The sequence below is a fragment of the Macrotis lagotis genome, chromosome 1 (genome assembly GCF_037893015.1).
Source record: "Macrotis lagotis isolate mMagLag1 chromosome 1, bilby.v1.9.chrom.fasta, whole genome shotgun sequence".
In the NCBI taxonomy this organism is placed as follows: Eukaryota; Metazoa; Chordata; class Mammalia; order Peramelemorphia; family Peramelidae; genus Macrotis; species Macrotis lagotis.
The window spans coordinates 481,276,602-481,304,178 of record NC_133658.1 but is presented as its reverse complement, the minus strand read 5'-3'; the positions used below and the strand labels follow the sequence as shown (position 1 = coordinate 481,304,178).

Here is a 27,577-nt window from a genome sequence, read left to right as displayed (position 1 = left end):
TCAGTTCTTTAAAAAAAAAACATTTATTTATTTATTTATTTTCATTTATATGCACATGTATATTTTTAAGTTGCAAAATTTCCTTCCATCCCCCCTTTCCACCCCCCTCCCCTCAGCAGTGAACAGTCAGGTTAGCATTGTACATACATATTTCTGACAAATACATTTACAGCTTAGTTATTTTCAATATAAGGAATTAGGATTAAGATAAAGAGATATATAAGAGATCATTTTTATAAAGTGTTCATCAGATTTTGAAGGGTTGGGTTTTTTTTTTCATCCTCTGTAAGGGGATAACATTATTCATAGCTGGTCTCATATAGTTGTCCTGGCTCTCTGAACTGCTGAGAGAAGCTGTTTCCATCAAGGTTGTTCATCTCACCAGGTTGTTGTTAATGTGTACATTACTCTCTTGGTTCTACTCCCTTCCCTGAGCATCAGATGCCATAACCTTTCCAAGCTTCTCTAGAGTCCAATCATTTATGGTTCGTTATAGAACAATAGTATTCCATAGTATTCATGTACCATAATTTGTTAAGCCATTCCCCAATTGATGGGCATACCCTCAACTTCCAATTCTTTGGAATAAAAGTGTTGCTATGCATATTATGAAACATGTAGGACTTTTCTCTTTTTTAATAATTTCTTCTGGATATAGACCTAGAATTGGAATTGCTGGGTCTCCAGAAAGGTTGAATCCATTTACAACTCCACTAGCAATTCATCAATGTCCCAATCCTCCCACAACCTCTCCAACATTGATCATTTCCCCTTTTTCTCATCTTATCCAATCTGATAGGTATGAAGTGATGCCTCGTTGTTTTAATTTGCATTTCTCTAATCAATAATGATTTGGAGCATTTTTTCATATGATTATATATAGCTTTAATTTCTTCATTTAAAAACTGTCTGTTCATATCTTTGACCATTTATCAATTGGGGAATGACTTGTGACCTTATAAATTTAATACAATTCTCTATATATTTTAGAAATGAGACTTTTATCAGAACTCCTGATTGTAAAGATTATTTCTCAGCTTTCTGCTTTCCTTATAATTTTGGCAGCATTGATTTTATTAGTGCAAATCCTTTTTTAATTTAATATAGTCAAAATCATTCATTTTTCAGTTCTTTATGTGCTCTAATTATTGTTTGATCATAAATGACACTAACATGGTGCTGATATATAAACCAGAAAGAACCAAAACAGATAAGGAAAAGTATAAACCAATCTCCCTAATGAATATTGATGTAAAAATCTTAAATAAAAATTTAGCAACAAAACTACAGCAAGTTATTACTAGGATAATATAACACAATCAGGTAAGACTTATACCACCAGGTAGGTAGGGATAGTTCAACATTAGAAAAACGCTTAACATAATTAAACATATCAATAGCAAAACCAGCAGAGATCTTATGATTATCTCAATAGGTGCTGAAAAAGCCTTTGTTAAAAATACAATGCCATTTACTATTAAAAACACTAGAAAGTTTAGGAATAAATGAAGTTTTCCTTAAAATAATAAATAGTATCTATCTAAAACTGTCAACAAATATTATCTGTAATGGGAACAAACTAGGAGCATTTCCAATAAAATCAGGGATGAAACAAGGTTGTCCAATTTCATCGTTACTATTCAATATAGTATTAGGAATGCTAGCTATAGTAATAAGAGAAGAAAACGAATTTGAAGGAATCATAATTGGAAGTGAGGAAACAAAACTTTCACTCTTTGCAGATGATTTGATGGTTTACTTAGAGAACCCAAGAAAATCCTCTAAAAAACTCCTTGAAACAATTAACAAATTCAGCAAAGTAGCAGGATATAAAATAAGCCCAAATAAACCATCAGCATTTCTATATATGAACATCAAAGCCCAAGAGCAAGAGATAGAAAGAGAAATTCCATTTAAAATAATTATCAACAATATTAAATACTTGGGGATATCTCCCTAGACAAACCTAGAAACTGTATGAACAAAGTTATAAAACACTTCTCACCCAAATAAAATCAGATCTAAATAATTGGGAAAATGTCAAATGATCATGGTTAGTTCAAGGTAATGTAATAAAAATGACATTTCTACCCAAATTACTTACTCAGTGCCTTTCCGATCAAACTACTTTACTGAGGTAGAAAAAAATAACAAAATTTATCTAAAGCAACAAAAGGGCAAGAATAACAAAGGAATTGATGAAAAAGAATATGTGGAAGATGGACACTTCTACAAGACCTAAAACTAGGCTATAAAGCAACAGTCATCAAAACTGTCTGATACTGGTTAAGAAATAGAGTAAATGGATCAGTGGATTAGGAAAGGTTCAACAGAAACTTCAGTAAATGACCACAACAATCTCCCATTTGACTAACCTATTAGTTCTGATTTAGAACCTTTCAAATGCTTATAATGTTCCTTTGAAGAGTATTGATATATCTTCCAGAACTATAAAAATTATTAAGGAACATAGAATCATATTTTTAAAACTGTGAGATGATTTAGTCCAAAAACTTCAGTTTTAAAAATGAAAAAATTGAGGTCCAAAGACCATAAATAATTTGTTCACTATCTTGCACGCACATGTGTGAAGTAGGAGAAGGCTGGATTTAAACATGTCATCTGATTCCAAACCCCAAAGTCTTTCCCCAGCAGCCACACCATCAGAAACAATAGAGAATCAATTCAAGACAAAGAAATTGGCAATAATGAAGCTGTTAATCTTTTTTAATTATATTTAACAAAAGCATTTTATCTCATTTTGTTTTTCAAAGAATAGATTTGCTTTCTAAATTGTGTTTTATTATTAATAATAGTTCACATTTCCTAAAAATTCACATTGCTAAAAATCCATACAGAAAGAAAAGTATTCAGAAATGACAGGTTTACTGTGACAATTTCTAACAGAGAAAATAAAATTATTCCTTACCTGTGTTTTTATCTTAAAAATTTAGAAAATCAAGTGTTGGCAAAAGGTCTTAATGAGGCTTTATCTAATGAGTATTTAAGATGACGAACATGTAATGCAATCATTCTTCATGTGTGTATATCTAAACAATGGAGTGGAATAAGGACCACTCTCTGATTAGGACATCAAAGTGCTCAAAGTTTTGTTAAAACATATAGCCTTCTAAGGAAATAGACCCTTTAGAAGATGTCCCTCATAGCTTAAGAAATCAAAGGGTCATATGTAGAGAAAATATTTTGCCTGAAGATGCCTGTTAGATCTAAACTTTTTCAAGAATAAAAGGTGTAATAACCTATAGTCACAGAAGCAAAAGGAAAGGTAAGGAAATGTTAGGTAATTAATGAGATAACTTGTGGATTCTTTCTACTTTCATTTTGCTTTCTGAATCTAGTAAAAATAAGTTTCATTCTGCAATTGATTAATACCCTCCTTGACACAGAAAAATAAGAATATCTTATGAATACTAAAGAAAGGTGGAACAATTTGATATTAGAAAGAACCAGGTGGGCAGCTAGGTGGCACAGTGGATAGAGCCTTAGATTCAGGAGTCCCTGAGTTCAATTCCCCCCTCAGACGCTTAATAATTATCCAGCTGTTTGGCCTTGGACAAGCCACTTAACCCCATGCCTTGCAAAATAAAATAAAATAAAATAAAACAAAATAAAACAAAGCAAGGAGAAAAAACTGCAGTATATATTTCATCATTTCAAGAAGAGTTTTCAACATGGAAATGCTTAGTCTAGACTGGCATCTCCGGTACAAACATAAGGCTTCTATAAGAACCAGATCTAAAACTTCTCTGTATGCTTAAGAGCACTTATCAAATGTGGGGAAAATTAAACAAATAATGCATTTCATTTAATTTGCATGTGGAAAGGTATAAAAAGGAGACAAATAATGAAATTGTCAAATTATAAAAAATTAAAAGGGAAAAATAATGAGTGCAAGAAAAATCCCACAGAATTTCTTAGTGAGGAAAATAGTAAAGGAACATTAAGGAAAAATAAAAATGAAATCAAAGTGAGAGAAATGATAAGATTTTATGTGTACATACATACATATACACATACATATACATACAAATATCATCAACATTAAAGTATTCATCATTAAACAATGGTTGGAAAAACCCAGCAATTCAATGGCAGGTATGAGTAGTTTTAAAAATTAAAATCAAATTCAGGGACGTGTTTTCTATTTCAAAATAAATAGTTCCTGAGACTGTCACTAGAATACTAATATGCAGCTTTTAAATTAATTTTATCATTAATAATATAATTATTATTATTTTATTAATTTTTGGAATAAAATGGGCAAAAAAATTACACTGGAAATAAACAGAATGATATGCTTGGGGAACTGCAAAAACATGGTGCCAGAAATGGAAGACTTTATTCAATCAGAGAAATACCAGAAATCTAAAAATAGAAGCTCTTCCTATAGCTGAATGCAGATAGTTAATAAGACAGAGGATCTTTAGAGGAATCTCTAGAGGGCCAGCCCCAGGGAGTGATGTTCACATACCCTTGGTGATCTTTTTCATCAAAGGTAAGTATGGATTATTGCTCATTGTATGGATCCTTTGGCTTACCAGTGAACCCTGACCTAGGATAATCTGTGGATCCAGGATGGTTGTAAAAGGTTTCTTTGATAGAAAAGCATGCATTTTTCTAAGAACAAATATTGTAAATTTACCCAGGAACTTGTAAAACTGGGTCTCCTTTAACTGGTCATTCCTGAGATAAGTTTTTGCTATAAAAAGTCTGAGTTTCCAAAAATAAAGTTGGTAGATTTTCACTTCCCAAACTTTTGTGTTTATGTTTGTCTACCCGACCTGACTCTTGGAAATTCATGTCCAGACCCACACCAGAGCTATTGCGGGCAATAGCTGGTGCCTGAACAAGGACTGACGGAAGGATGGACTTACAGATGGACAGAAGGACAGAGGGACAGTTGGACCTGGAGGGGAATCAATCTTGAAAGGAAAGATAAGTCTGGACACCTGCAGGTCAAAAGAGTGCTCATAAAGGGACAGCAGGCAATTAAGGTAAATAATTTTTTCATCATGTCTAAAACAGAGAACATTAAAATGGGACAGGGATAGTCCAAGGATAGAGGACATTATTTGAAAATGCTAAAGTAGATAGTTAAAGAAAAAGGCTTGTTAATAACAATAAAAGAAGTGGAAGAATTTGTTGAATGTGTACAAAAATGTTGTCCTTGGTTTCCAGAAGGAGTATTAAGTATTGAAAAATGGGAAACTGTGAGGAAACCGATGAGTGAACATTTTAAACAGGAAGGTCAAGAGGCATTCCCTATAGGAGTCTTATCATTGGGGAATATTTTAAACCTCTGCCTGACTCCACCTGGAGATGTTCCTTGGACTCAGAATATATTAAAAGTTGATGTAGATGTTCAAGCTATTCATCAGGAAGATAAGAGTAAAAAAGAATGGTGGCTTTTACCTCCAATGCCACCTCCAGACCCCGGCCTGCCTCTGGGTGGAAGCAGGGGTATGGAGGCCAATGCCTTGGGGCCCTACCTTCCCAGAAGAATCTTCCTCCGGCTTTAGGAACTTGCAAGGGAGAGTCTCCGGGATGCCAGGGACCCAACCCACTCAGGCTGCTGCAGCGACTGCTGCTCCTAGGCTTCAGGTGGTAGTGGCTCCCCAGCCAGCTTCATTTCCTCCTAACTAATAACCCACCTTCTGCTCCTTTACTGTCTAAAGAGGAAAATGTTACCAAATATAAGGGGCATATGAATATTGTTCAAATAGCTGATGGAAAAGCAATAGATAAGGGAGAGAAGATTCCATGGGACATGAGAGACCTGATCCAAAGTTTCCAGGAATTGTTTTGAGAGACTACAATAAAAAAAAAAAATTTAGTGAATTAAAATCAGCAACCAGCACATATGATAACACCAGTCCACATGCTATGAATAAAATGGAAATATTAGGTAGACAAATATTAGCCCCAGAAGATTGGACCACAATAGCAAAAAACTATTCTTACACCAGATTACTTAATGTGGAAAACTGAATTGTTTGAGAATTATACTAGTCAGGCTAAAAGAAATGAAGCAGCAGGGTTAAGAATAACATTTGAAATGCCCTCTAGCACTGGTCCATGGGCAGGAGTAGATAATCAAATTGGGTATAGTTTAGGCACACGAACAGGCATGGCTAAAACTGCCTGAAAAAGGAGACAATGGGAGTGAGAGATCAAATGGCTCATTCGCTCATGGCCTGCTTATCTAGATCTTGAAATTAACTGAGAGAGAGGAATTAAGAAAAAGCATAGATAAGAGAGAAAATTGATTCATGAAGACTTGATAAAATAAAATAAAATGTTACATTTTTAAAAATGCAGTTTAATTTCAAAAAGACAAGATAATGAGGTTCACTTTAAAATATGTAACTTAAGGGGCGGCTAGGTGGCGTAGTGGATAAAGCACCAGCCCTGGAGTCAGGAGTACCTGGGTTCAAATCCATTCTCAGACATTTAATAATTACCTAGTTGTGTGGCCTTGGGCAAGCCACTTAACCCCGTTGCCTTGAAAAAAAAAAAACCTAAAAAAAATGTAATTTAATTATTACAAAAAATAATGGGATAATTGAGAATTAAAAAAAGACTACCCTCCTAGAAAAGATTTAGGACTGTTGAAGATATTTGGTTTATTCTAAGCTGATAGGGGACAGGGGATATTCCAATTAGCCTGAGGGATTTTTGAGTGACTGTTTGCCATCTCAAAACTTATAGTTATTTATGGTTAAAATCAAGAAGTGTTAGATATGAAAAACCTTTAAATGGAAAAATGTATTGTGAAAAGGAAGGTTCTCTGCATTTTTCCTCTGGTTTCTTGGAAGATTTGTCACTTTTGGTGATGTTATCTATTGTTTTTTTGCCTTTGTGTAATGTTTAAAGGGACCCTCTAGTGTGAGAGCAGAATGGGGTTTCCCAGGATTTTAGGAGCTTCTGGTTCTAAATGCTCTGACTCCATTTATGTGTCTATATGTGTTTGCTTTAAAATATAGGCAGAGAGAAGCTCTCAGCTATCTCTCAGGCCTGCTGTTCTCTGTGTTCTGATTGGCCAATCTTTCCATTCTCTCTTTTCAAAATTAGATCTTTTTTCCCAAAACTCATGATTGGCACCAAAAAAAAGGAGGATTTTCCTGAGAATCATGTTGTTTCTTGGAGGAGAAGGGGTTCTATTATTTTCTAGTGTGTCTTTTCTGGTCTGATAGACTAATAGAATTTTATTTACTGATTTGGCAAATTATACTTATAAGGGACTTAGGAGAAATCAAAATTGTCCCTGAAATTATTTTTTGGACAGGTCTTAATTAGCATGATAAATATATATAATAATAAAAAAAATTTGCGTGAGCAAGGAATGATAAAAAGTAAAGGTAAATGATTAGTGCATGGAATCTCCATTTCCCAGAACATTATTTTGCCAGTGGAGATAGAAAGTTCTTTTAAGTTAAGAATATTGAGAAGTTAGAATAGCACTTGATACAGATAAGAAGGATTTGCAAACTTTTATATTTTGAAAAGGAAAATAATTTAAGATAATTTTGAATATGTTTGTAATTTATAGGATTATTAAGAGAACTTTAAAGAAAATCTTGTAAACATAAAAAGGAATTTTAGAAACATTTGCTATCAAGAAATTTTTATATATTACAGAATTTTAAGGAGTAAAGGGAATATACGTTAAATTGAAATGTGGTATGTATAATAAGTAAACTGTGCATAAGAACAGATTCAGACAATTTTTTGATATTTTAATGTTGTGTTACAATAATAAATAATGGATGAATTGAAGTATTATCCATCACCTTTGTAAAGATTTGTTATAGGGGCGGCTAGGTGACACAGTGGATAAAGCACCAGCCCTGGAGTCAGGAGTACCTGGGTTCAAATCTGGTCTCAGACACTTAATAATTACCTAGCTGTGTGGCTTTGGCAAGCCACTTAACCCCATTTGCCTTGCAAAAACCTAAAAAAAAAACCTAAAAAAAAAGATTTGTTATAAGAAAACTAGAGAATACCTTGCCAACAAGGTTATATTTCTCGAGGTCTTTTGGCTCAGAGATTGTGAAAAGCTGTGCTCTTCCACCTACTGTTTCTTAAAGGGAATATATAGCTGTGCTCTTCCACCTACTGTTTCTTAAAGGGAATATTTATATGTAAGATCAAAGTAACTTAAATATCTGTTATTTGAGAGGAAATTATATATATGCATCCTGTAACCCAGGCACTGGTAAAAGTTTTACATTGAATTATTTGAAATTTCATATATACATATATATGTATATGTATATGTATATGTATATATATGTATATATATATATATAACTAAATTCATAGAGAATGTTATTTTCTTTTTGAAAATAGCAGTGCATTTGAACAAGAGGAAAATAAGCTTATAAAACAAAGATGTGGAAGAAATTTATGTATAACAGATATTTAGTTATAAGGTTAACTTTGAGAGAATGAGATGTCAGCATGGGAACATGTTTCATGTAGGTTAAGAATTTAATGTTTAAATTTAAAGAAGCAAAAATGGTCAATTTAGAGGAAGTTGCTTAACTGCAATTACTTCCAAAAATACTGAATAAATGTGAGAGGCTTGGAAAAATAATTGGGATATTGAAAATTATGTAACCCATAGTTAGGTAATGTACTGATGAGCAAGATGTTGAAAAGTTATATGATGTAGTTTTATCAATAGAAGCTATTTTACTGTAATGATGTCAAAGCCTGAGGTTAATGATTGATTGCTCTATAGAGGTAATGAGGGAAAATATCTGAAGTTATGACACTTAAGTTTCCTGAAATTTTTGAACAATGTGATGGACCTTATTCTAGACCTGTAAGTCCAAGTATAAATGCAATTTAAAAAAATAATTTTTTAAATCAAAACAAAAGAATGAATTATATGCCTAATGAATGGTATTAATAGAACATCTACAAAGCCCTAACATTTTTTCCAGATAGTAAGTATAGTTATCATGTGTTCAGATACATAGAAACAGCTTTTATTAAACATGGCACTGATGAAGAATTATGTCAACTCTTTAAAGAGTTACAAGAAGTTATAAGAGATAGATATAATCCTTTTTGAACACATACATTCCCACACTGGATTGCCTGGGCCCATATATGAAGGCAATCATAGGGTTAATTAATTAACCCTTCCACTTCTCATAAGCTTAGTAGAACAGCAAGCTAGGCAGTGTCACAAAAAATTTCACTAGAATGCCTCTTTATTAAGGAAAGAATTTAAAATCACCAGAGAGGAAGCAAGGAATATAGTAATGTCCTGTCAACTATGCATTCCATATTTACCTACCCCCTCCAAATTATTCTAAGAATCCTAGAGGCCAGGTTCCTAATGAATTGTGGCAGATGGATGTGACTCATTATGCACCTTTTGGAAAAATGAAATTTACTCATGTTACTGTAGATATATTTAGTTCACGTGCAATGGCAACAGCACAAAGTTCAGAGGCTACACAAGTTGTGATTGATCATTTATTTCATTGTTTTGCTTTTGCAGTGATACCAAAAGCCATAAAAACAGATAATGGTCCTGGATATACTTCTATGACATTTAAACAATTCTGCCTATATTACAATATACTACATATTACAGGTATTCCCTATAACCCCACTGGTCAAGCTTTAGTAGAAAGAAAACATAAAGATCTTAAAGAGATTTCTGGAAGTACAAAAGAAGGGAGAATATATAGGGACAAAGGGGAAACAAGGAAGGAGAGTAATCTTGCCTTATGTACCATGAAGTTTTTAACATTGAATGATAAACAATTAAAACTTGCAGAAAGATTTTTTAGGATATGCAACATGAAGAGAAGGGCATGGTCACACGGAAGGATCCTAAAGCATCAACAATGAAATGACTGGATCCTTTATTAACCTGGGGTCGAGGGTATGCTTCTGTTTTGTGCACAGATGGAGAAACCATCTGGGTACCAGAAAGAAATATCAGGCCATGCAGACCAGATGAATCAAGTAATACAGAAAATGAATAATTTACACTTAAGAAATCAAAAAGGAAAAGATGAGAGGAGAATATATCATGGACTTATGGGACAATTTATGACTCATGGACAATTTGGGAATTGTAAAAGGAATTGAATATCAGACCTAAGTTCAAAACCCTCCATGGGTCACTGCGCTACAATGTGAAGAGAGTATGGTTGAAATTGTATTGGGTATGATACTGATTATTTGGGATATAACAAAGTTCCTACTGGAGATATCAAAGAAGAGAAGCTGAAAAGAAAATTTAGGCATAATTTCTCTTGTTTAAATACTGTGATACCTATATTTTTTTTTATAAAAAGTGTATGGTTGAACCATGTGTTAAATTAAGTAAAACTAAACATTCAACTCATCCAAATATTTATAACATGGTAACATTTAGGACCTTAGAAATATCAGGAATTCCATTTGAAGAAAGTATTGAAGGAAGAAAGATATTTCCTATAGAATTTACTTGTTTAATTTTATATGCTTGGGATTTCAAAAAAATGAATGTTTTGGGGTTGAACTGTTGGGTTGCCTGTCATACCCCAAATAGAAGAGTTTATGATCATTCTATTTTGCTACAGGTGGGAAATTCTCCTGATAAAGTTGTTTCATGGGGTATTCCAGGCTATATTAAACCAATTATATACCCCCAAAATAGGGTTAGCTAATTCAGAGATATAGAAGGCTATGGCAGCTATAGATGAGATAAAGTATATACAATGGAATAAGATGTTGCACAAAATATCTTATTCAGAAAAGAAATTGTCTATGACTGCATGCACAGGGCCAGATATTGCCCTCATGATTGGATATTTCAAAGATTATAAGAAAACCAAAATTTGCTAAAATACCCACCAAGGGTATGGATGGGATTTCAAAATGTATGGATCCTTTGGCTCACCAGTGACCTGACCTAGGATAATCTGTGGCTCCAGGATGGTTGTAAAAGGTTTCTTTGATAGAGAAGCATACAGTTTTCTAAGAACAAATATTGTAAATTTACCCAGGAACTTGTAAAACTGGGTCTCCTTTAACTGGTCATTCCTGAGATACGTTTTTGCTATAAAAAGTCTGAGTTTCCAAAAATAAAGTTGGTAGATTTTCACTTCCCAAACTTTTGTGTTTGGGTATGTTTGTCTACCTGACCTGTCTCTTGGAAATTCATGCCCAGACCCACACCAGAGCTATTGTGGGTGATAGGAAGCCACTCTACTAATCCCCTCATTCTAAAGATGAGGAAATGAGCCTCAAAGAGATTAATAGACCTGTTCAAGGTCACACAGAAAATACCAGAGTAGGATTCAAAGTCATTTCCTTTGATTCCAAAGCTGCTTGTTTTCTACTGTACCCTATCACTCCAATAAGCCAAGAATAACTAGAATGCTATTCTTTTAAGAAGGATGAAACTGAAAAGTTTTGAAAAACAATTATCATTTTGAATGAGTCAATTTAAGTCCTAAAAAAGGCCTCTCATTTGTTTTATTACCCCCAGATGTGGGGCTGTCCAGCACTTCATCTGAAGAAATCATTATTGTTGAAAGTATGCTTAGTCATTTGATAAGATTAATTATGAAACAAAATTATTTTGTGGCTCTAAAATAGCAATTCCAGTAAAATAAGCATGCACTTTTTAGCTTTTAGGAATAAATTTATATTTTTTTCTTGTCATTCTATAGTGTTTTTCTTCTGCTGATGCTGGGAAAAGAAAATAAATTTGATCTAAATCTGACTTGACTAGGGTAGGAGGAAGATCTTAAAAGAAGACCATGGAGATTCTTGTGATAGACCAGATACCATGCTTGCGAGTAGGGTAAAACCAGAAAGAAGAAAAACATCTTTGGAATATTCCTTCTGCATGTTTGCTGCTTTTTCATTCATCCCTAGTGACCATGCTAAATCTCATATACCTCACATTACCTAAGAGGCTTATTCTTTGTCTCTGGGATAGCTATCTCTGGAGGAGGAGTCAAGTGAAACCCCACACAAAGACAGATAAAACCAATTTTCCAGTCCAAGATAACAAAGATTACACCAGGTTTCACCAGGACAAAAAAGGAGCGTAGTTCAGAACAGGACCTTCCAATGCAGACTGGGTTCCAACAAAGCAGGATTAGGCTTCAGGGTGATTGAATTAATGACAGCAGTGGCAGCTTCAGACAACAGGTTAAAAGGAGATTTTTCAAGGCTACCTTCACTAGCACCAAGGGTAGGTCTCTGTTATATTGCCTGTGCTTGGATCTGGGTCTTAGTTCTGGTTTTAGTCTCAGTGTAAAGAGGAGCCCTAGCACATCAGAGCTTACAGACACAGGGGAGTAACAGTTCCAGGGTTGGAAAGAACATGTGGAGTTGCTCACAAATCAAGGCATAGCAGAGAACAGCCCTTTCCTGAACATATCAGATCATATCATCTTGTAATAACCCCAAATTTACAGGTTCGCAGAATTATCTCTGAAAACAGCTATACAAAAAAAACCCTAAAGTTTGGGACAATGCACCCTCCACTTAGAAAGCAGAGTACCACTTCAGCATAGACTTAAAAGTCAAAAAATAGTCTGGAAAATGAGCAAACAACAGAAAAAAATTCTGCTCACAAAAAGTTACTATGGTAACAAGGAACATCAAAATACAAACTTAGAAGACAACAAAGTCCAAATCCTTGCTTCCAATGCCTCAAAGAAAAATACGAATTGGTCTTAGGACATGGAGGAGCTCAAAAAAGATTTTAGAAAATCAAGGAAGAGAGATAGAGGGAAAAAAAACTGGAAAGAGAAGTGAGAATGATGTAAGGAAATCATGAATAAAGAGTCAATAATTTGGTCAAGAAGATACCAAAATATTGAAGAAAATAATGCCTTAGAAAACATAATAGGTCAAATGGCAAAAAAAGAGGCAAAAAGAGAAGAATGTCTTGAAAGAAGCATGTTTTCTTAGAAGAGAAGTCTTGAAAGGCAGAATGGAAACAAAGATATACAAAATGAAGAAAGATATCAAAAATTCACTGAGAGACCTCCCTAAATATTATAACTGGCCAAATGGAAAAGGAGGTACAAAAGCTCCCTGAAGAAAATCATTCTTTAAAAGTTAGAATTGGACAAAGGGAACTAATGACCTTATGAGACATCAAGAAACAATCAAACAAAATCAAAAGAATGTAAAAAGAGAAGAAAATTTGAAATATCCCATTAGAAATAGATCCTGGAAAATAGATCCAGAAGAGATAATTTAAAATTTTTTGGACTACCTGAAAGTTATAAGCTGATAGAAAAAAAGAACCTAGAGAGCATCTTTCAAGAAATTATCAAGGTTAAAAATATGCTGATATTCTAGAGAGTAAAATAGAAATTTAAAGAATCTACCAATCACCTCCTGAATGAGATACCAAAAAAGAAAACTCCCAGGAGATTCCAGACATGAAGGAAGCAAAAGGAAACAATTTGAATGTAATAGAGCCATATTCAGGATAACACAGGATTTAGCAGCTTTTACAATAAAGAATCAGATTGCTTGGAATGTGATATTCTGGAAGGCAAAGGTGCCAGGATTATAACCATATAATAACCTACCCAACAAAACTGGGTACAGTTGTTCAGGGGGAAAAATTGGACATTCAATAAACAGAGGACTTTCAAGCATTCCTGATAAAATGACCAAAGCTGATTAGAAAATTTGTCTTCCAAATATTAGACTTATAAGAAACATAAAAAGGAAAAAGGAAAGGGAAATCAAAAGAGAATTAGAAAAGCTAAACTATTTACATTTCTTCATGGGAAGATGATTCTTGTAACTCAGAAGAACTTTCTCATTATTAGGCAGTTAAAAGAACCATATATATACATATATATATACATATATATATATATATATATATATATACATATATATATATATATATGTACCTATATATGTATAACTGTATGGATGGATATAGATATATGGATTTAGATATTTTAAAAATGAGTATATATACATGTATATACATATATATACATATATATATATATACATATATATATATATATATATATATGAAACAGGTGTGAATTGAATACAGAAGACTGATTTCTAAAAAAAAATTATCTGCTATGAATAACTTAGTTATTCTCAGCAATACAATGATCCAGGACAATTATGTAGGGTATATGATAAAAGGTGTTAAATGCATATCAAAGTTCTCTTTTTTCTTTATTTTTCTGGGTTTTTCATTTTTCTCTGTTTTCTTTTATAAAATAACTTACATGAAAATGTTTTACCTGACTGCAAATGTATAAACTATATAAAACTGTTTGCCTTTTCTACTGGAGAAAGGGAGGGAATGAATTTTGAACACAATTTTAGAAAAAATGTGAAAATTATGTTACATTATATTGGAAAAAATATTAAGATTTCTTACTTTTTTTAAGGTTTTTTTTTTTGTAAGGCAATGGGGGAGGGGTTAAGTGGCTTTCCCAAGGCCACACAGCTAGGTCATTATTAAGTACCTGAGGCCGGATTTGAACTCAGGTACTCCTGACTCCAGGGCCGGTGTTCTATTCACTGCACCACCTAGCTGCCCCTTAAGATTTCTTTAGAAAGATATCTGTCCTCATTAATAAATTGATAACATCAAGAAAAACAATAATATTTGGAATGTATAAAATAGTTTTAAGATTTATAAAGAGCTTTATATATGTTAGGCTCATTTGATCCTCACAACTATCCTGAGAGATAGTTTCTAATATCATTCCCATTTTCTACATGAGGAAACAGGATAAAAGAGGTTAAGCGACTTGCCTGAGGTCATACAGCTGTTAAGTGTTAGACATTGAATTTGAATCTAAGGTGTTCCTGACTCCAAGTCCAGGACTCTTGACATTTAACCACTAATTAATTTAACCATTAATTAAGTTGCTGGTGTAGTTGATAAGAATTTAAGCTATGACATCTTCCCTATGTATTTGTTCTTTAATAAATGCCATTCAAAAAAGTAGAAAACAATGAATTTCTAGTGATGGTACTTTAGGTACCTTTTATATACCTTTGAAAGAAATATTTGGGTGCAGATGGGCCTTGTTGGAATTGTCTCATTCTACTTATAAGATCAGATTACATAGAATCAGATTTAGAAGGAAAAAAAGACATTTAGAGACAGCCCAAGATTTCAAACAAAGAATAATCTCCTCCTTGATCTATATAAAAAGACAGTTATACCATTCTTTCTACAAACTTTTATTTATAACAGCTATAGAAGAAAATTCTAAATTGTATTTCTTACACCAAAATATTTTTGAGATTGAAAATGAGATTCTGAATATGTTCACAAACCCCAAAACTAAACTTTCCCTAATCATATTCCAAAAACGTAATAGAAATGTGAATAGAGAATTTAAAAAATTTGTGGTATACTAAAAAATGTATTTATAGCCATAAGATGTAAATTTTCTACTTTTATGTGTCATTAGGCAAGTCACTTAAATATTTTCTGTCTGTTTCCTCCTTTGTAAATCAGGAATGATATAGCTTGTTTACCCCACACAGCTAATGTAAAGATCTTTTAAGGCAATGTATTGAAAGCATTTTGTAAATTTTAAAGAACTGAAGAGAAATAGTATAGCATGGTGAATTTTTATCAGTTATGTGGCCCTGGGCAACTCATTTAGCCTTTCATTACCCCCCACACACATTTCTCTAAAACTCTTAAGTTGAATAGACAGCTAGGTGGCATAGTGGATAGAGCAGCCCAGGAGTCAGGAGGACCTGAGTTCAAATCCAGCCTCACACTTAATAATTGCCTAGCTGTGTGACCTTAGGAAAGTCACTCTTAAGCCATTGCCTTAAATGAATAAAAAGTTTTTGAAAATTTTAAGTTGTGAAAGCATCAATAATCTTCACCTTAAGGGGAAGCTAAGTGGCATAGTGGATAGAGCACCGGCCCTGGCATTAGGAGGACCTTAGTTCAAATCCAGCCTCACACTTAATAATTACCTAGCTGTGTGGCCTTGGGCAAGCCACTTAACCCCATTGCCTTGCAAAAACTAAAAATAATAATAATAATAACAATAACAACAATAATAATAATAATCTTCACCTTACAGGGGGTTACCTATGCTGATGTAAGCATAAGTCTAGAAATGTTCTCTGCCCTTCAAAAACAAAAAAAAATGAGGCATTATTATTATTATTACTTCTGCTAGTTTAAAGGGAGCTTCAGATGATAAAGGAGAATAACAATGAAAATAAAATATAGTGAGGGGATAACAGTATAGAAACATAACATGGGAAGACACTAGAGAAGTAATTTTATTAAATGTAAGGATCAAATAAGAAGGAAAAAACTGGAATGAAGGTTCAAATGATGGAAAAATAAAAGAGGGTTAAGAAAGGAATTAAGAGAAAATAAAAATTTGAAGGAATGGAAATTGGAAAAACATGAATTGTTAACGGTCAAAATTGTCCCCTAAAATGAGAAATTTGTTATTTCATTTCCTAATAAATGAGGATCCTCCTTCCTGTTCTAGAAGGAGTAGGTTCAATTATACTAAAAGTATTACAGAATAAAAATTCCTTTAAGAAGGAAAATGATGCAGAAATAATTGGTGCAGTGACACTATGTGCTATAGCTGCCTTATACCAGTTATAGATTCCAGCAACAAGGAGTTGACTAAAAGCATAACAGGTCAGAAGATAAGGTTAACCATAAAATTTGTGGTTTGATTTTCTGTTTTTGGTGAGAAAAACTAATTTACCAGTATAATAGATGCCCTGCCACCATAAAACCCCAGTGTAATCAGTAGTAGTGCCAGAGTTGGATATCGGCTATAGAAGAATACTGGAAGCAGCATTAAACTCTCCTTTGTATCCTTTGAGTCACAAAGAGAAAAAAGATCAAGCAGATTATCTCACAAACCCTATCTTCCCACCTCCTTAAATTAAGTTGGAGCATAGATAGAGTTGCATATTGTTCAGTTATTTCAGTCTTGTTTGATTCATGACCCATTTGGGGTTTTCTTAGCAAAAATAAAATAGTGGTTTTCCATTTCCTTTCAACTCATTATGCAGATGAGGAAACAGTAACTATTCAATCTACTGAGCAAACTACTGGATGGGGTCCTTTAAACATTAGGTTCAACTTCTTCCTTTGTCAACAAAAATATAAAAGAACTGAAGCAACTGACATATATGTATATGCATATCTGTATGTACTATCTCTGCCATTAGAAAATAATCGCAGTGGGATTGTTTAGTTCTTTGTGCTTCTCTCTTTAGCAGAGAGGCACTTGCAAACCCTTGGGAGGCACTTAAATGGTTGTTGAGTATTTGTTTATATGACAAGAATAATAAGGCTTTATCCTGTGGATCTTAAATTTTACAGATGCTGACAGTCCTTATCTTCAGCAGAGAGAAAAAGCTGAGCTTGACATTTAATTAGTTAAAAATAATTAATTAAAATAAGAAGTCACCAAAATGGCATGATTCCTTCTGTTCCCCTCTCCCAATACTATTAGCCACACCCCAGGTAAGTTCCTCAATAGTCTTCAAGGTTCATATGAGGAGCTCTTTCATGCTGATTGCTTCAGGCAGGTTTCATGGTGCTTTTCTAGGATACCACAATCACTTACTATGGATCTGCTTTCGTATCTCCCCATAATATCTTGTATAGTTCAGGACAAACCCTGCTTCCTTTTAAAAAGTTCTCCCTCTTAGCACTGATTGGTAGTGATTACCTACATTTCTGAAGCTCTTTAATACACATTATCTATACATTTTGATATTTCTCTCCATATTGCCTCATAGCTTTACTTAACTGTTTTGTAGTGGTATTTCTTATCTCTTCGACTAAAGAATAAATTCTGAGAAGAAAAGGAACTCTTTTTCCCTTAGATCAGTGTTATCCATATAAATGATGTTCAAAAATTTTGAATGAGTGAAATATTTAAAAATCTTAGTAACTAAGAATGCTTAGCAAATCTGAAAAGATACCAAATGACCCTGTCTTTGATTAGACATTATATCTATTCCAGTTTAACTATAATGTAGTTCCAAATGGTACTTCTTGAAGGTTAAATTTAATGCTAACTTCTGCCCTAATCAGGAAAATTAGACTTTGATTATTGTGTGTGTGTGTGTGTGTGTGTATGTAGCCTCATTATTCTTGACATACAAACAAGGAGATATATGGACATTCATATATATATATATGAATGTCCATATATGTTTGTGTGTATATATGTATGTTTCTATGTATACACAAACAAAATCTCTCTATTGCTTTCTCTCAGAGTTTGGAACATTAGAACTATAGCCATCTTTATTCAGACTAAAGAGTTTCTGTGAAGATCATTAATATTAAACTTTTTGGTGTTTTCAAGCAGTTATTATATATTGATTTAGTTTATAAAAAACATTTCAGAAGATAAAATGCGAATGTATTATAGTTATCCACATCTTGTTTATTAGAGTCCTCCCCAATTACTGATTTATTCTTGTCATTTGATATTATCATGTTGACCATGGTTTGTTTCTTTTAAGTTCTGTTCTGCTTATAATTTAAATTAAGTGGTCTAGATGGAGGATATTAAAGCTGTCTTCTTCATAGAGTTGATGTATGATCAAACAACAGTAAAGCATGTATAAACAGTTGATGAAATGCTGTATAAATGAAAACTATTACTATCATCATTCCACCTAATTGTGTTTTGTATACAAGCTACATCATTCTGATTAGTTGTAGCCAACAAAAAGCCTTACAGGATAGAATTCAGCTAATACAACATCTCAGGGAAATTTCAGGTTGGATGTCTGTAACACATGTAACAACTTTGGAATCATTTCTTAAATATAGAGTGGTGATGATAGACAAAGATCAAATTTAAATTTGGATTCAAGTAAAGTTAATAGAGCATATTTATTTGTAACTCAGTCCAAGGAAAAAGAATAGCGAATTAGAAAATATAGTGGTAGCATGATATAATTAACAAGTCAATCAACAAGCATTCATTGTCTATCATCAGCCAGGCATTGTACCAAGCTTTGGGGATACAAAGGAAAAAAGGAAAAAAGTATCCCAGTCCTGAAGAAGCTTACATTTTAATGGGGGAGCACAACATGTAAGCACAATACTACTACTTTTTCCTTCCAACAAAACAGAAGACTTTCCTTGTCAATGGAAGACCATGAAACATTATTTATTAATAGCAATGATATATTTTAAAAGTTTGCAAAGTACTTTTAAATATTAATATTTTATTCCCACAATAACTCTGGGAAGTAAAAGTAATTACTATCCCCATTTTATAGATAAGTAAACAGAGGTAGACAGAGGTTAAGAGACTTGCCCAGAATACACAGACAGTAAATATCTGAAGATGGCTTGGAACTCAGGTTTTTCTGACTCCAGCTGCATTGCTCTACCCACCACACCACTTTGGCTCTTAAACTGCCTCATAATCTCTCATTTTATAGTTAATTCTAGTCTCAGAAAAAAGAATGACTCTTCTTCACAAAGTCAATCCTTTTCATGTATTCTTGATTTCATACTGTCCTCTCTCCTTCAGGAGGCTGCATAATCAATCATTTTTCCCTCTTTTCTTCAATCTTTTTTATTCATTATCTATTTCTCTGAAGCCTACAAATAAATTGAAATCTTCCTATCCTTATGAAACCTTCGTTCAATGTTCTATCACTAAAATTCCTTCAAGCCAGCACTAAAATTTTTTCAAGTTATCATCCTATGTCTCTCCAATTTCCAAAAAATCAAACTGTTAGAAAAAGTTGTCAGTATTAGTAGGTTTATATTCCTCATCTGAGAATTCTCCAAATCAATGGATTAATTTCCTTTCCCATTTCTTTATCTCCTCTTCACCCCCATCCCCCCACTTCTAAATTTCATGACTTTCGATTTCATCCTCACAATACTCTGCTGTATCTGCTCTCACCAAAGTTTTCATCAGTCTCTCAATTATAAAATCCAATGTCCTTTTCTTATTCCTTACCCTTCATAAACTCTTCAATGTTCAACACAGATGAAATCCTGTATATTCTCTTCTTCCCGAGTTTTTGTGATATGTTCCCTATTGGTTTTCTGATACTTAACCATTTCTTCTTATTCTCCCCTTGTAGAATATCATTAGTATTCCACCCCCTCTGTATTTCAAGACTCTATGCTAGGTCTTTTTAATCTTATCTCTCTCCATGCAAACTTTTTCTTGATAATCTCGACAATTCCTCCAAAGTTAACAATCTTCTTTATGCATATGGCTCCCATATGTAACTAACCAACCTATATGTCTCTCCTGAGATCTCATTCTCTTCCAGGAGCTAACTAGTGAACATTTCCACCTGATTGTCGATACATATTTCAACTTCAGTATGATCAAAGTACAATATAATGTTTTCTTCTCTTTCTATCTTTGCTAACCATCTTTCCAACTTTCCTATTTATTTCTAGAGTATTATCATCCTTCTGATAACTGAGGTTTATCATGTGAGATTTCACTTTGATACTCTCTTCTCCATATGTCCAATGACTTTCTATGGCTGTCTCCTGGTTGCCCTGACTTCCTTTACATCTCTGCTAAAACCCACATTCTCCCAGAAATCCCTCCCATTCTAATGCCTTTTCCCTGCTAATTAACTAATCTATCTGGGATATAGTTTGCTTATATACAGTTGTTTGCCTGTCCTCTCCCCTATTAGAACATGAACTTCTTGAAAGCAGTAATTGTCTTTTACCCTTGTTTTCCCTATACCTGACACAATGTCTGGAATACAAAGATGCTTAATAAATGTCTATTGATAACTTAAGTTTTATGATATTATTTCAGTATTACTCACATCCATTCTTTCTCTCCTAATATTATCATTACCCAAGCTTGGAACTTTATCATGTCTTTCCTAGCCAATTGCAATATCCTCCTGATAACTTCCTCTTCCTTCAGTCTCTCTCCTTTCAAATTTATTTTCCCCATACCTGCATCATTGATATTTCTCAATGACAGGCCTGACCATGTTCTTTCCTCTATAAGCTTCAATGGATTTTTATTACTAATATAATTAAACATTAAACTCCCCCATTTAACAGTAAAAATTCTCCAAAATATGACTCTAATCTTTCTTTCCAGACTATTTTCACATCATTCAAGATTTATGGTCAATGTTTATGTTCTAGTCTACTTTCCCTTCCTTATGAAGCATTTACCTAGTGTAGTACATAAAGCATGGGATTGGAAGTTAGAAAATTCTTAGTTCAAATTCAACCACAGACACTTACTTGCTGTGTGATCCAAAGTGATCTCACACTGTATACATAACCATTTAAGTATGTACATAATAATTTGAGAAGGCGAAAGTCACCAAGAATTAGGCAATTGAGATAAGGCTTCCTATAGGAGTTGGTTCTTAAGCTGAATCTTATCAATAACAAGCCTTCTAAGAGTTGGAAGTTTATCATTAAAGGCACAGTGGACAGACTTTACTTAGACATGTAATCCAATCAGTTTCTCTAGAAAAAATGCTTCCTTGTAATTTAATATTTTTGCTTCCTTGTAATTTGCTGAGCTCCTAAAAATCTAATCAAATGGTTCAAAAGGAAATACAATGGCAGAACCAGTGTCACATACACTGAATGGCAGGTAGACCATTTTGTTTAGAATACAGTATATTCACATTAATCTAGAAAGAAAATTTAAATCTAAGATGGAAATGACTCTAAGTAGTAAGCAGTAAAGTTTATATAAAATTCGCCCTAGAGGTAATAGGGAACCATCAAAGCTTCTTGAGCAAGGGAATCACTTTAAAACTTATTCTTTAGGAAGATTATTTATACTCTGTTGTGTAGAGTATATTAAAAAAGAAGATTTGGAACTTGAAAACAAATTAAGAGAGTCCTCCAATAGTCTAAATGAAAGGTGACACAAAGACCTAAACTAGGGAAGTGGCCATGCAAATATGTAGAGTCAAATCAAGATTTGGCAATTACTTATAAATGGAGAAGGGAAGTGGGAGAAGGAAGAGGGAAGAAGTAAGAATGACACATACATGATGACATTCATTATTGAAGTGCCCTCAACAGAAAAAAAAAATAAGTTTGGAGGAGAACAGCATTTAAGAGGGAAGATAATGAGTTTAGTTTTGGGCATGTAGTTTGAAATGTCTGTGAAAAGAATGTCTACTGGTAGTTTATACAGGACAGGTTACCTAGATTTGGAAGACATTTGCCTGGATACAATCATGGAATACATGAGAATTGATAAAGTCAAGAGAGAGAGTTTAGTAAGAAAAGAGAAGGCCAAAGTGAGAGCCTTGGGAACACTCATAGTAAAAAAGGGAGAAAAAAGTGAATAATCCATTAAAATAAGGAGCAGTCATGCAGTTAAGAGAAAAACCAGAGTCATGTCACTCAAATTCTTGGAAAAATATAATAACAAAATTAATCATTATAAATATAAAAATAGCAAAATTATAAAATAAATAATTATAAAGCACTCAACAGTGTCTGGCAAACAAAAATACTATAAATGTTAACTATGATAATTATGAAGAAATAGTATTTAGGAGAAGGAAATAGTAATGTCAAGTACCTCAGAGAAGTCAAGAATGATTACTAAAAAAAGGACTTTATCTTTAAGAGATAAGATCAATATTAATGAGAGGCGAAAGAGGTAGGAGAGGGGAAGAAAGAGAGGAAAGGGATGGGGGAGAAGAAAAAGAGGGAAGAAGAGAAGGAAGGGCAAAAGGAGGAAATGAAAGGCAGGAAGGGTAGAAGGAGGAAGAGAAAGAAAGGAACCATGGAATATGTCTTAATTATCCCTCTTTTTCTGTTACTTCTGAAATTCAGAATGGGAAATATTAAGGAACTCACGCTCAAGGGGAATGATTTAATTTTTGACATTTTCTCATTTGACAGTGATAGTTTTCAAATTACCCAGAGAGAATGATTTTTCTGGCTTAATCCAAAGCAACCTGTCCAGTGCAAAAGTTGGTAAGAGCTTGTACCCCACTATTAGTATCAGTTTTCAATGTTGGAAAATGTGAGAACTTTTATTCCTTTTTAACTTGTTGGGCAGAGGTCCCAAGAGAGCACTAAGAAAATGGATGCTTAATAAAAACCGCTTGACAATGAAATTGGTTTCAAAATCTATGCCACTGGCTTTGTGATCCTTTTCAAAAACACTAAGTGATATAAAAAGCATTTTCAAATTCTTTTTAAAATAATTTTAGAGTTGATTCCTTGAGAGCTTAAACTTTCCTTTTAAAAAATCATCATAGACTTGATTTTGCTACTAAACATATTTTAATTTGCAAAATTTCTCACTAATCCAATTTCTCCAGAAAAATGTTTCCTTGTAATTTATTTATTTATTTTTTGTTTCCTTGTAATTTGTTGGCCTCCATTAAATCTAATTAGGTGATTCAAAAAGAAATACAATTAGCAGATTATAAAAGCTTTAAGCAGAGTAAATTTACAATAAAATGAAAGCTTCTTTTTAAAAGAAAGGTAAAATTAATTCTCATATGCTCAAATAATATTATATATTCCTCATGTTTTTTTTAATTTGCATGAACATGGGACTATTCAGATAGCCTTGTATGCCCACAGTCTTTTCTCAGCCATATTTTTATTACAGGATGAATGTAGAAAATACTTTAATTGAGGTAACATGAGGATGATAATATTTTTTCAATTCGTAAAGCAAAGGCATATATATTATACATCAGCAAAGAAAATGGGAAGAAAGGAGATTATTTGGAAATATAAAATATCTTAAATTAATTCTTTGTAAAGTGAATAGGCATGATTAGACATTTTTTAAACCAGTCTTTTCCTTTCCTAGCCACATCCTTGTCATATGTGGTCCTTCTGGTATTCATATCTGGGAGATACCTGACCAGAGTATACACTGAGGGCAAGATTGGCTTGGGAACAGGTATTTTAGTAGGTCTTGTATTTCAACAGATGTTAACAGCTAAGAATCTTAGAAGTCATAACCCTAAGCATTCTTTTTCGTTTTTAAACTGATTACCACCAATTTGATTTCTTTATACCTTCCATGTTATTTTACATGAATTTCTTTTTGTTGATATATTTTGAAGTAGAGAGGACAAAAAATTGATAGCTAGAATTTATACTTCAATGTTTGCAAAGTACACTATATATAGACACACACACACACACACACACACACACACACACATATATATATATATATATATATATATATATATATATATATATATATATATATATATATGTTATCTCCTATTAGATTGTGAGTTCCTTGAGAGCAGGGATTGGTTTTGCCTTTTTTTATCTTCAATACTTAGCAGAGTGGGTGACATATAGTGATCAGTTAATAAATATTTTTGATTGATTATCTCATTTTATCCTCACAATGAGGCAGCTAGGCAGCACTAGACCTAGAATCAGGAAAACCAGAATTCAAATACACTACACACACTTACTGGCTATGTGACCCTGGACAAATTACTTGGGCTCTGTTTGTCTCTACTTCCTCATCTGTAATTTAAGAATAATAACAGTAGCAATCTTCTAGGGTTGTGTGAAGATCAAATTGAGATAATAATTATTAAGTACTTAGCCAAAGCTTCATACATTGTAAGCACTATGAAAATGTTAGCAATTATTAATAATAATTACTGTTATTATTATTCACAACTCTGGTTATAAGAAGTTGGGTATTTCTACAATTCTCATTTTATAGATAAGGAACTGAGGTGATAAGAGGTTAAATGATTTGCCTCAAGTCAAAGAGCTAATAATTATATGAAGCAAGATCCAAACTCAGGTCTTTCTAACCCTAAGCCCACACTGAAATACCTAGCTGCCTTGATAAGTGGGTAGAAATGCTTTTCTGTCTATATTTCTATTGCTGACAATGAAATCCATTCCTGATGCTGTTAGGTTGCATCTTTTATTGATCGTACTCTCAAGAAGGGCAGTTTGGTGGCACAGCGTGGCTGAACTGATGTCAGGAAGACTCATCTTAGGAGTTTAAATGTAATCTCAGACACTTAGTAGCTCCCTGGCCTTGAGCATGTTACTTAACCCTGCTTATTTCAGTTTCCTTATCTTTAAGATGAGCTAGAGATGGAAATGCCAAAGCATTCCAGAATTTTTATCAAGGAAGCACCAAACGGGATCACAAAGAGTCAGGCACAACTGAAAAAAAAAAAAAAGATTGAACAACAATAAACTCTCAAGAAAGGGTAAGATAACTCTTTAATTGGAAAGATTAATATTATTGCTATATTGTTCAGGCAAAAATATAATAAATTAAACAATTTGTTGTTTCTAAAAGATTATTGCAATTCTGCCAACCAGAATCAAAGTATTCAATAAACCCACAAAAAGAATTGCTGAATCAGTTGTTCTTGCTATACCCTCATTTTTCAGTGCCACTGAACTAGGGAGCAAAGTAAACAATCATATATCTATATCTATATCTATATCTATATCTATATCTATATCTATATCTATATCTATATCTATATCTATATCTATATCTATATCTATATCTATATCTATATCTATATTATATATATATATATTGCTTGTATCATGCCATATCCAGAGGCAAAGAACATGAATTCAATTCTTCAATTCCAAGTTCATCATAGTTAATGTGAAGTTCTTCCTATTGAATGACTATTTAATACACTACATATTAGCTAGGAGTTCTTAAGAACTTTAGGTGGTAAGATGTATGTACACAATATAAATCAACAATATAGTCAATTAGCTTTTTTCCCTTTGACAAAGGGAGTGAATTCTGTCTACTCAACCCAATATAATAAAATACATAAATTTAAAACAATTTTCTAAATAAGATGGATCTAAGGAAGAAATTGATGAAAGAAGGAAGGATATGTAAGATAGATAAGAAGAGGTAAGAATAGTTTGTTTTCAGACACAGGAGAGAAGGAATTGCATTAAAGGTGTAATTTGTTACATTGGCTTGTGAAAGAAAATTGTTTTTAATGGAGTTAAAGGAAACTTGTGAACTTCAAAACTAATGAGAAGAATGAATTCGATATGAAATTTTGGTAGAAAAATTTTCACAAGGAAATGACAAAAAACAACATTCTTTCAACAAACATTAACAAATATCTTATTTAGTTCAGAGTATACCCTGGATGGGACAGATACTAGGTTTAGAAGGAGCACTAGGACAAGATCTAGGAAAACATTGACAAAGATTCTGGTGTGAGATGACCAATCTTTATTGCGGAGGTATAGTTATGAGAATACCAAAGTAAGGATGATTCTTAGAAATAGACTAGAACCAATAATGGCAACAACAGTGTGTAATGAAATGTCAATGTCGAGAATACATGTAAGACTGTCAAACCATGCATTTTTTTTCAGCACCAACATCATCATCCATATGGGACACAAATCCTTTGAGAATTTTCCCTTGAGAATAATGAACCTGAAATCTCATATCCAGCAAGGTCTGACAATTTTTCAACACTTACACTTGGTTTTTCTATCCCTCCAAAGAAACCATACTTCAATCTGAATCATTCAAGTCCTAAAGGATTTCTGAAATCGCACTTTGTGATGCAAGGCTAATTCTAGCAATAAAGCTTTAATTTGTTTTCACTGCTCAAATTCCACATACTCTACATATTCTTTAATGGCTAAAACCATGTTTAGTCTAATGTCTAAATGCTTGGGCTGGAGGGTGTCTGTTTCTTTCAATACAAAAAAAGCCAAGATCAGCATAGTGAAGGTATAGTTAAGCAGAAAACTAGAACAAGTTCACAAAGATACCTGAAAAATTCCATGAAAGAGAAGCCATAACCATGCTGTTCTGCAATTCCAGCACAGACAACATTGGCTGAGGCACCAATTAATGTTCCATTACCTGGAAAACAAAAAAGAAAAGTGATTTTAGCTTTGGGGCAGTTTCCCATTATGTTGTCCAGATGTACATTTAGATTAGTTCACAGGTTTTGGATTTGACAATTACCAAGAGGGAAGATCAAGGTCCATTACTGTTCACACAACTCAAAAGAAGTGCATGCAAATGACAAGGTAGTAGTTTGCAAGTCTCATAATTCTTTTTTCCCCCCATATAAGATCACAGCTGTTTTCTGAGTCAACTCATCACAAAATCAGATAATAAGAACAGTCTCTCAAAATGTACAAAGAAACTGGTCATGTATTTTTCTCTTAGTCTCTGTTTCTTTCTGTCTGCTTGTCTAGTGTTCTCTCTCTCTCTCTCTCTCTCTCTCTCTCTCTCTCTCTCTCTCTCTCTCTCTCTCTCCCTCCCTCCCTTCCTCCCTCCCTCCCTCCTTCTATCTCTAAAAAATTCAAGAACCATAGTTTTTGGAGAAATAATCATTTTATTAATATTGCTAGCAAATATTTTTAGTAAAAGGGTCAGTGGCACTCTAGAATGTCAAACATTCCTCATGGGACCTTATGGAACTCAACACTTATATGCCCTTGGAAGAATAGGTTTCCATGAGGGTGGCAATCAACTCTGATGTGATAACCATAAATGAGAATAATGAATATTACAATTAGAGGGAGGTGGGACTGGGGAAT

The 27,577-nt window shown here is 33.3% G+C and overlaps 1 protein-coding gene across 1 annotated transcript in view; it reads right to left on the bottom strand.

The window, feature by feature from the left end:
* Positions 1–27,577, bottom strand: part of OCA2 (OCA2 melanosomal transmembrane protein) — a 511,247-nt gene that overhangs the window by 126,338 nt on the left and 357,332 nt on the right. The window contains exon 20 of the mRNA XM_074231942.1: positions 26,798–26,891. Coding sequence (XP_074088043.1) covers positions 26,798–26,891 — 94 coding nt within the window. The remainder of the gene's footprint in view (positions 1–26,797; positions 26,892–27,577) is intronic.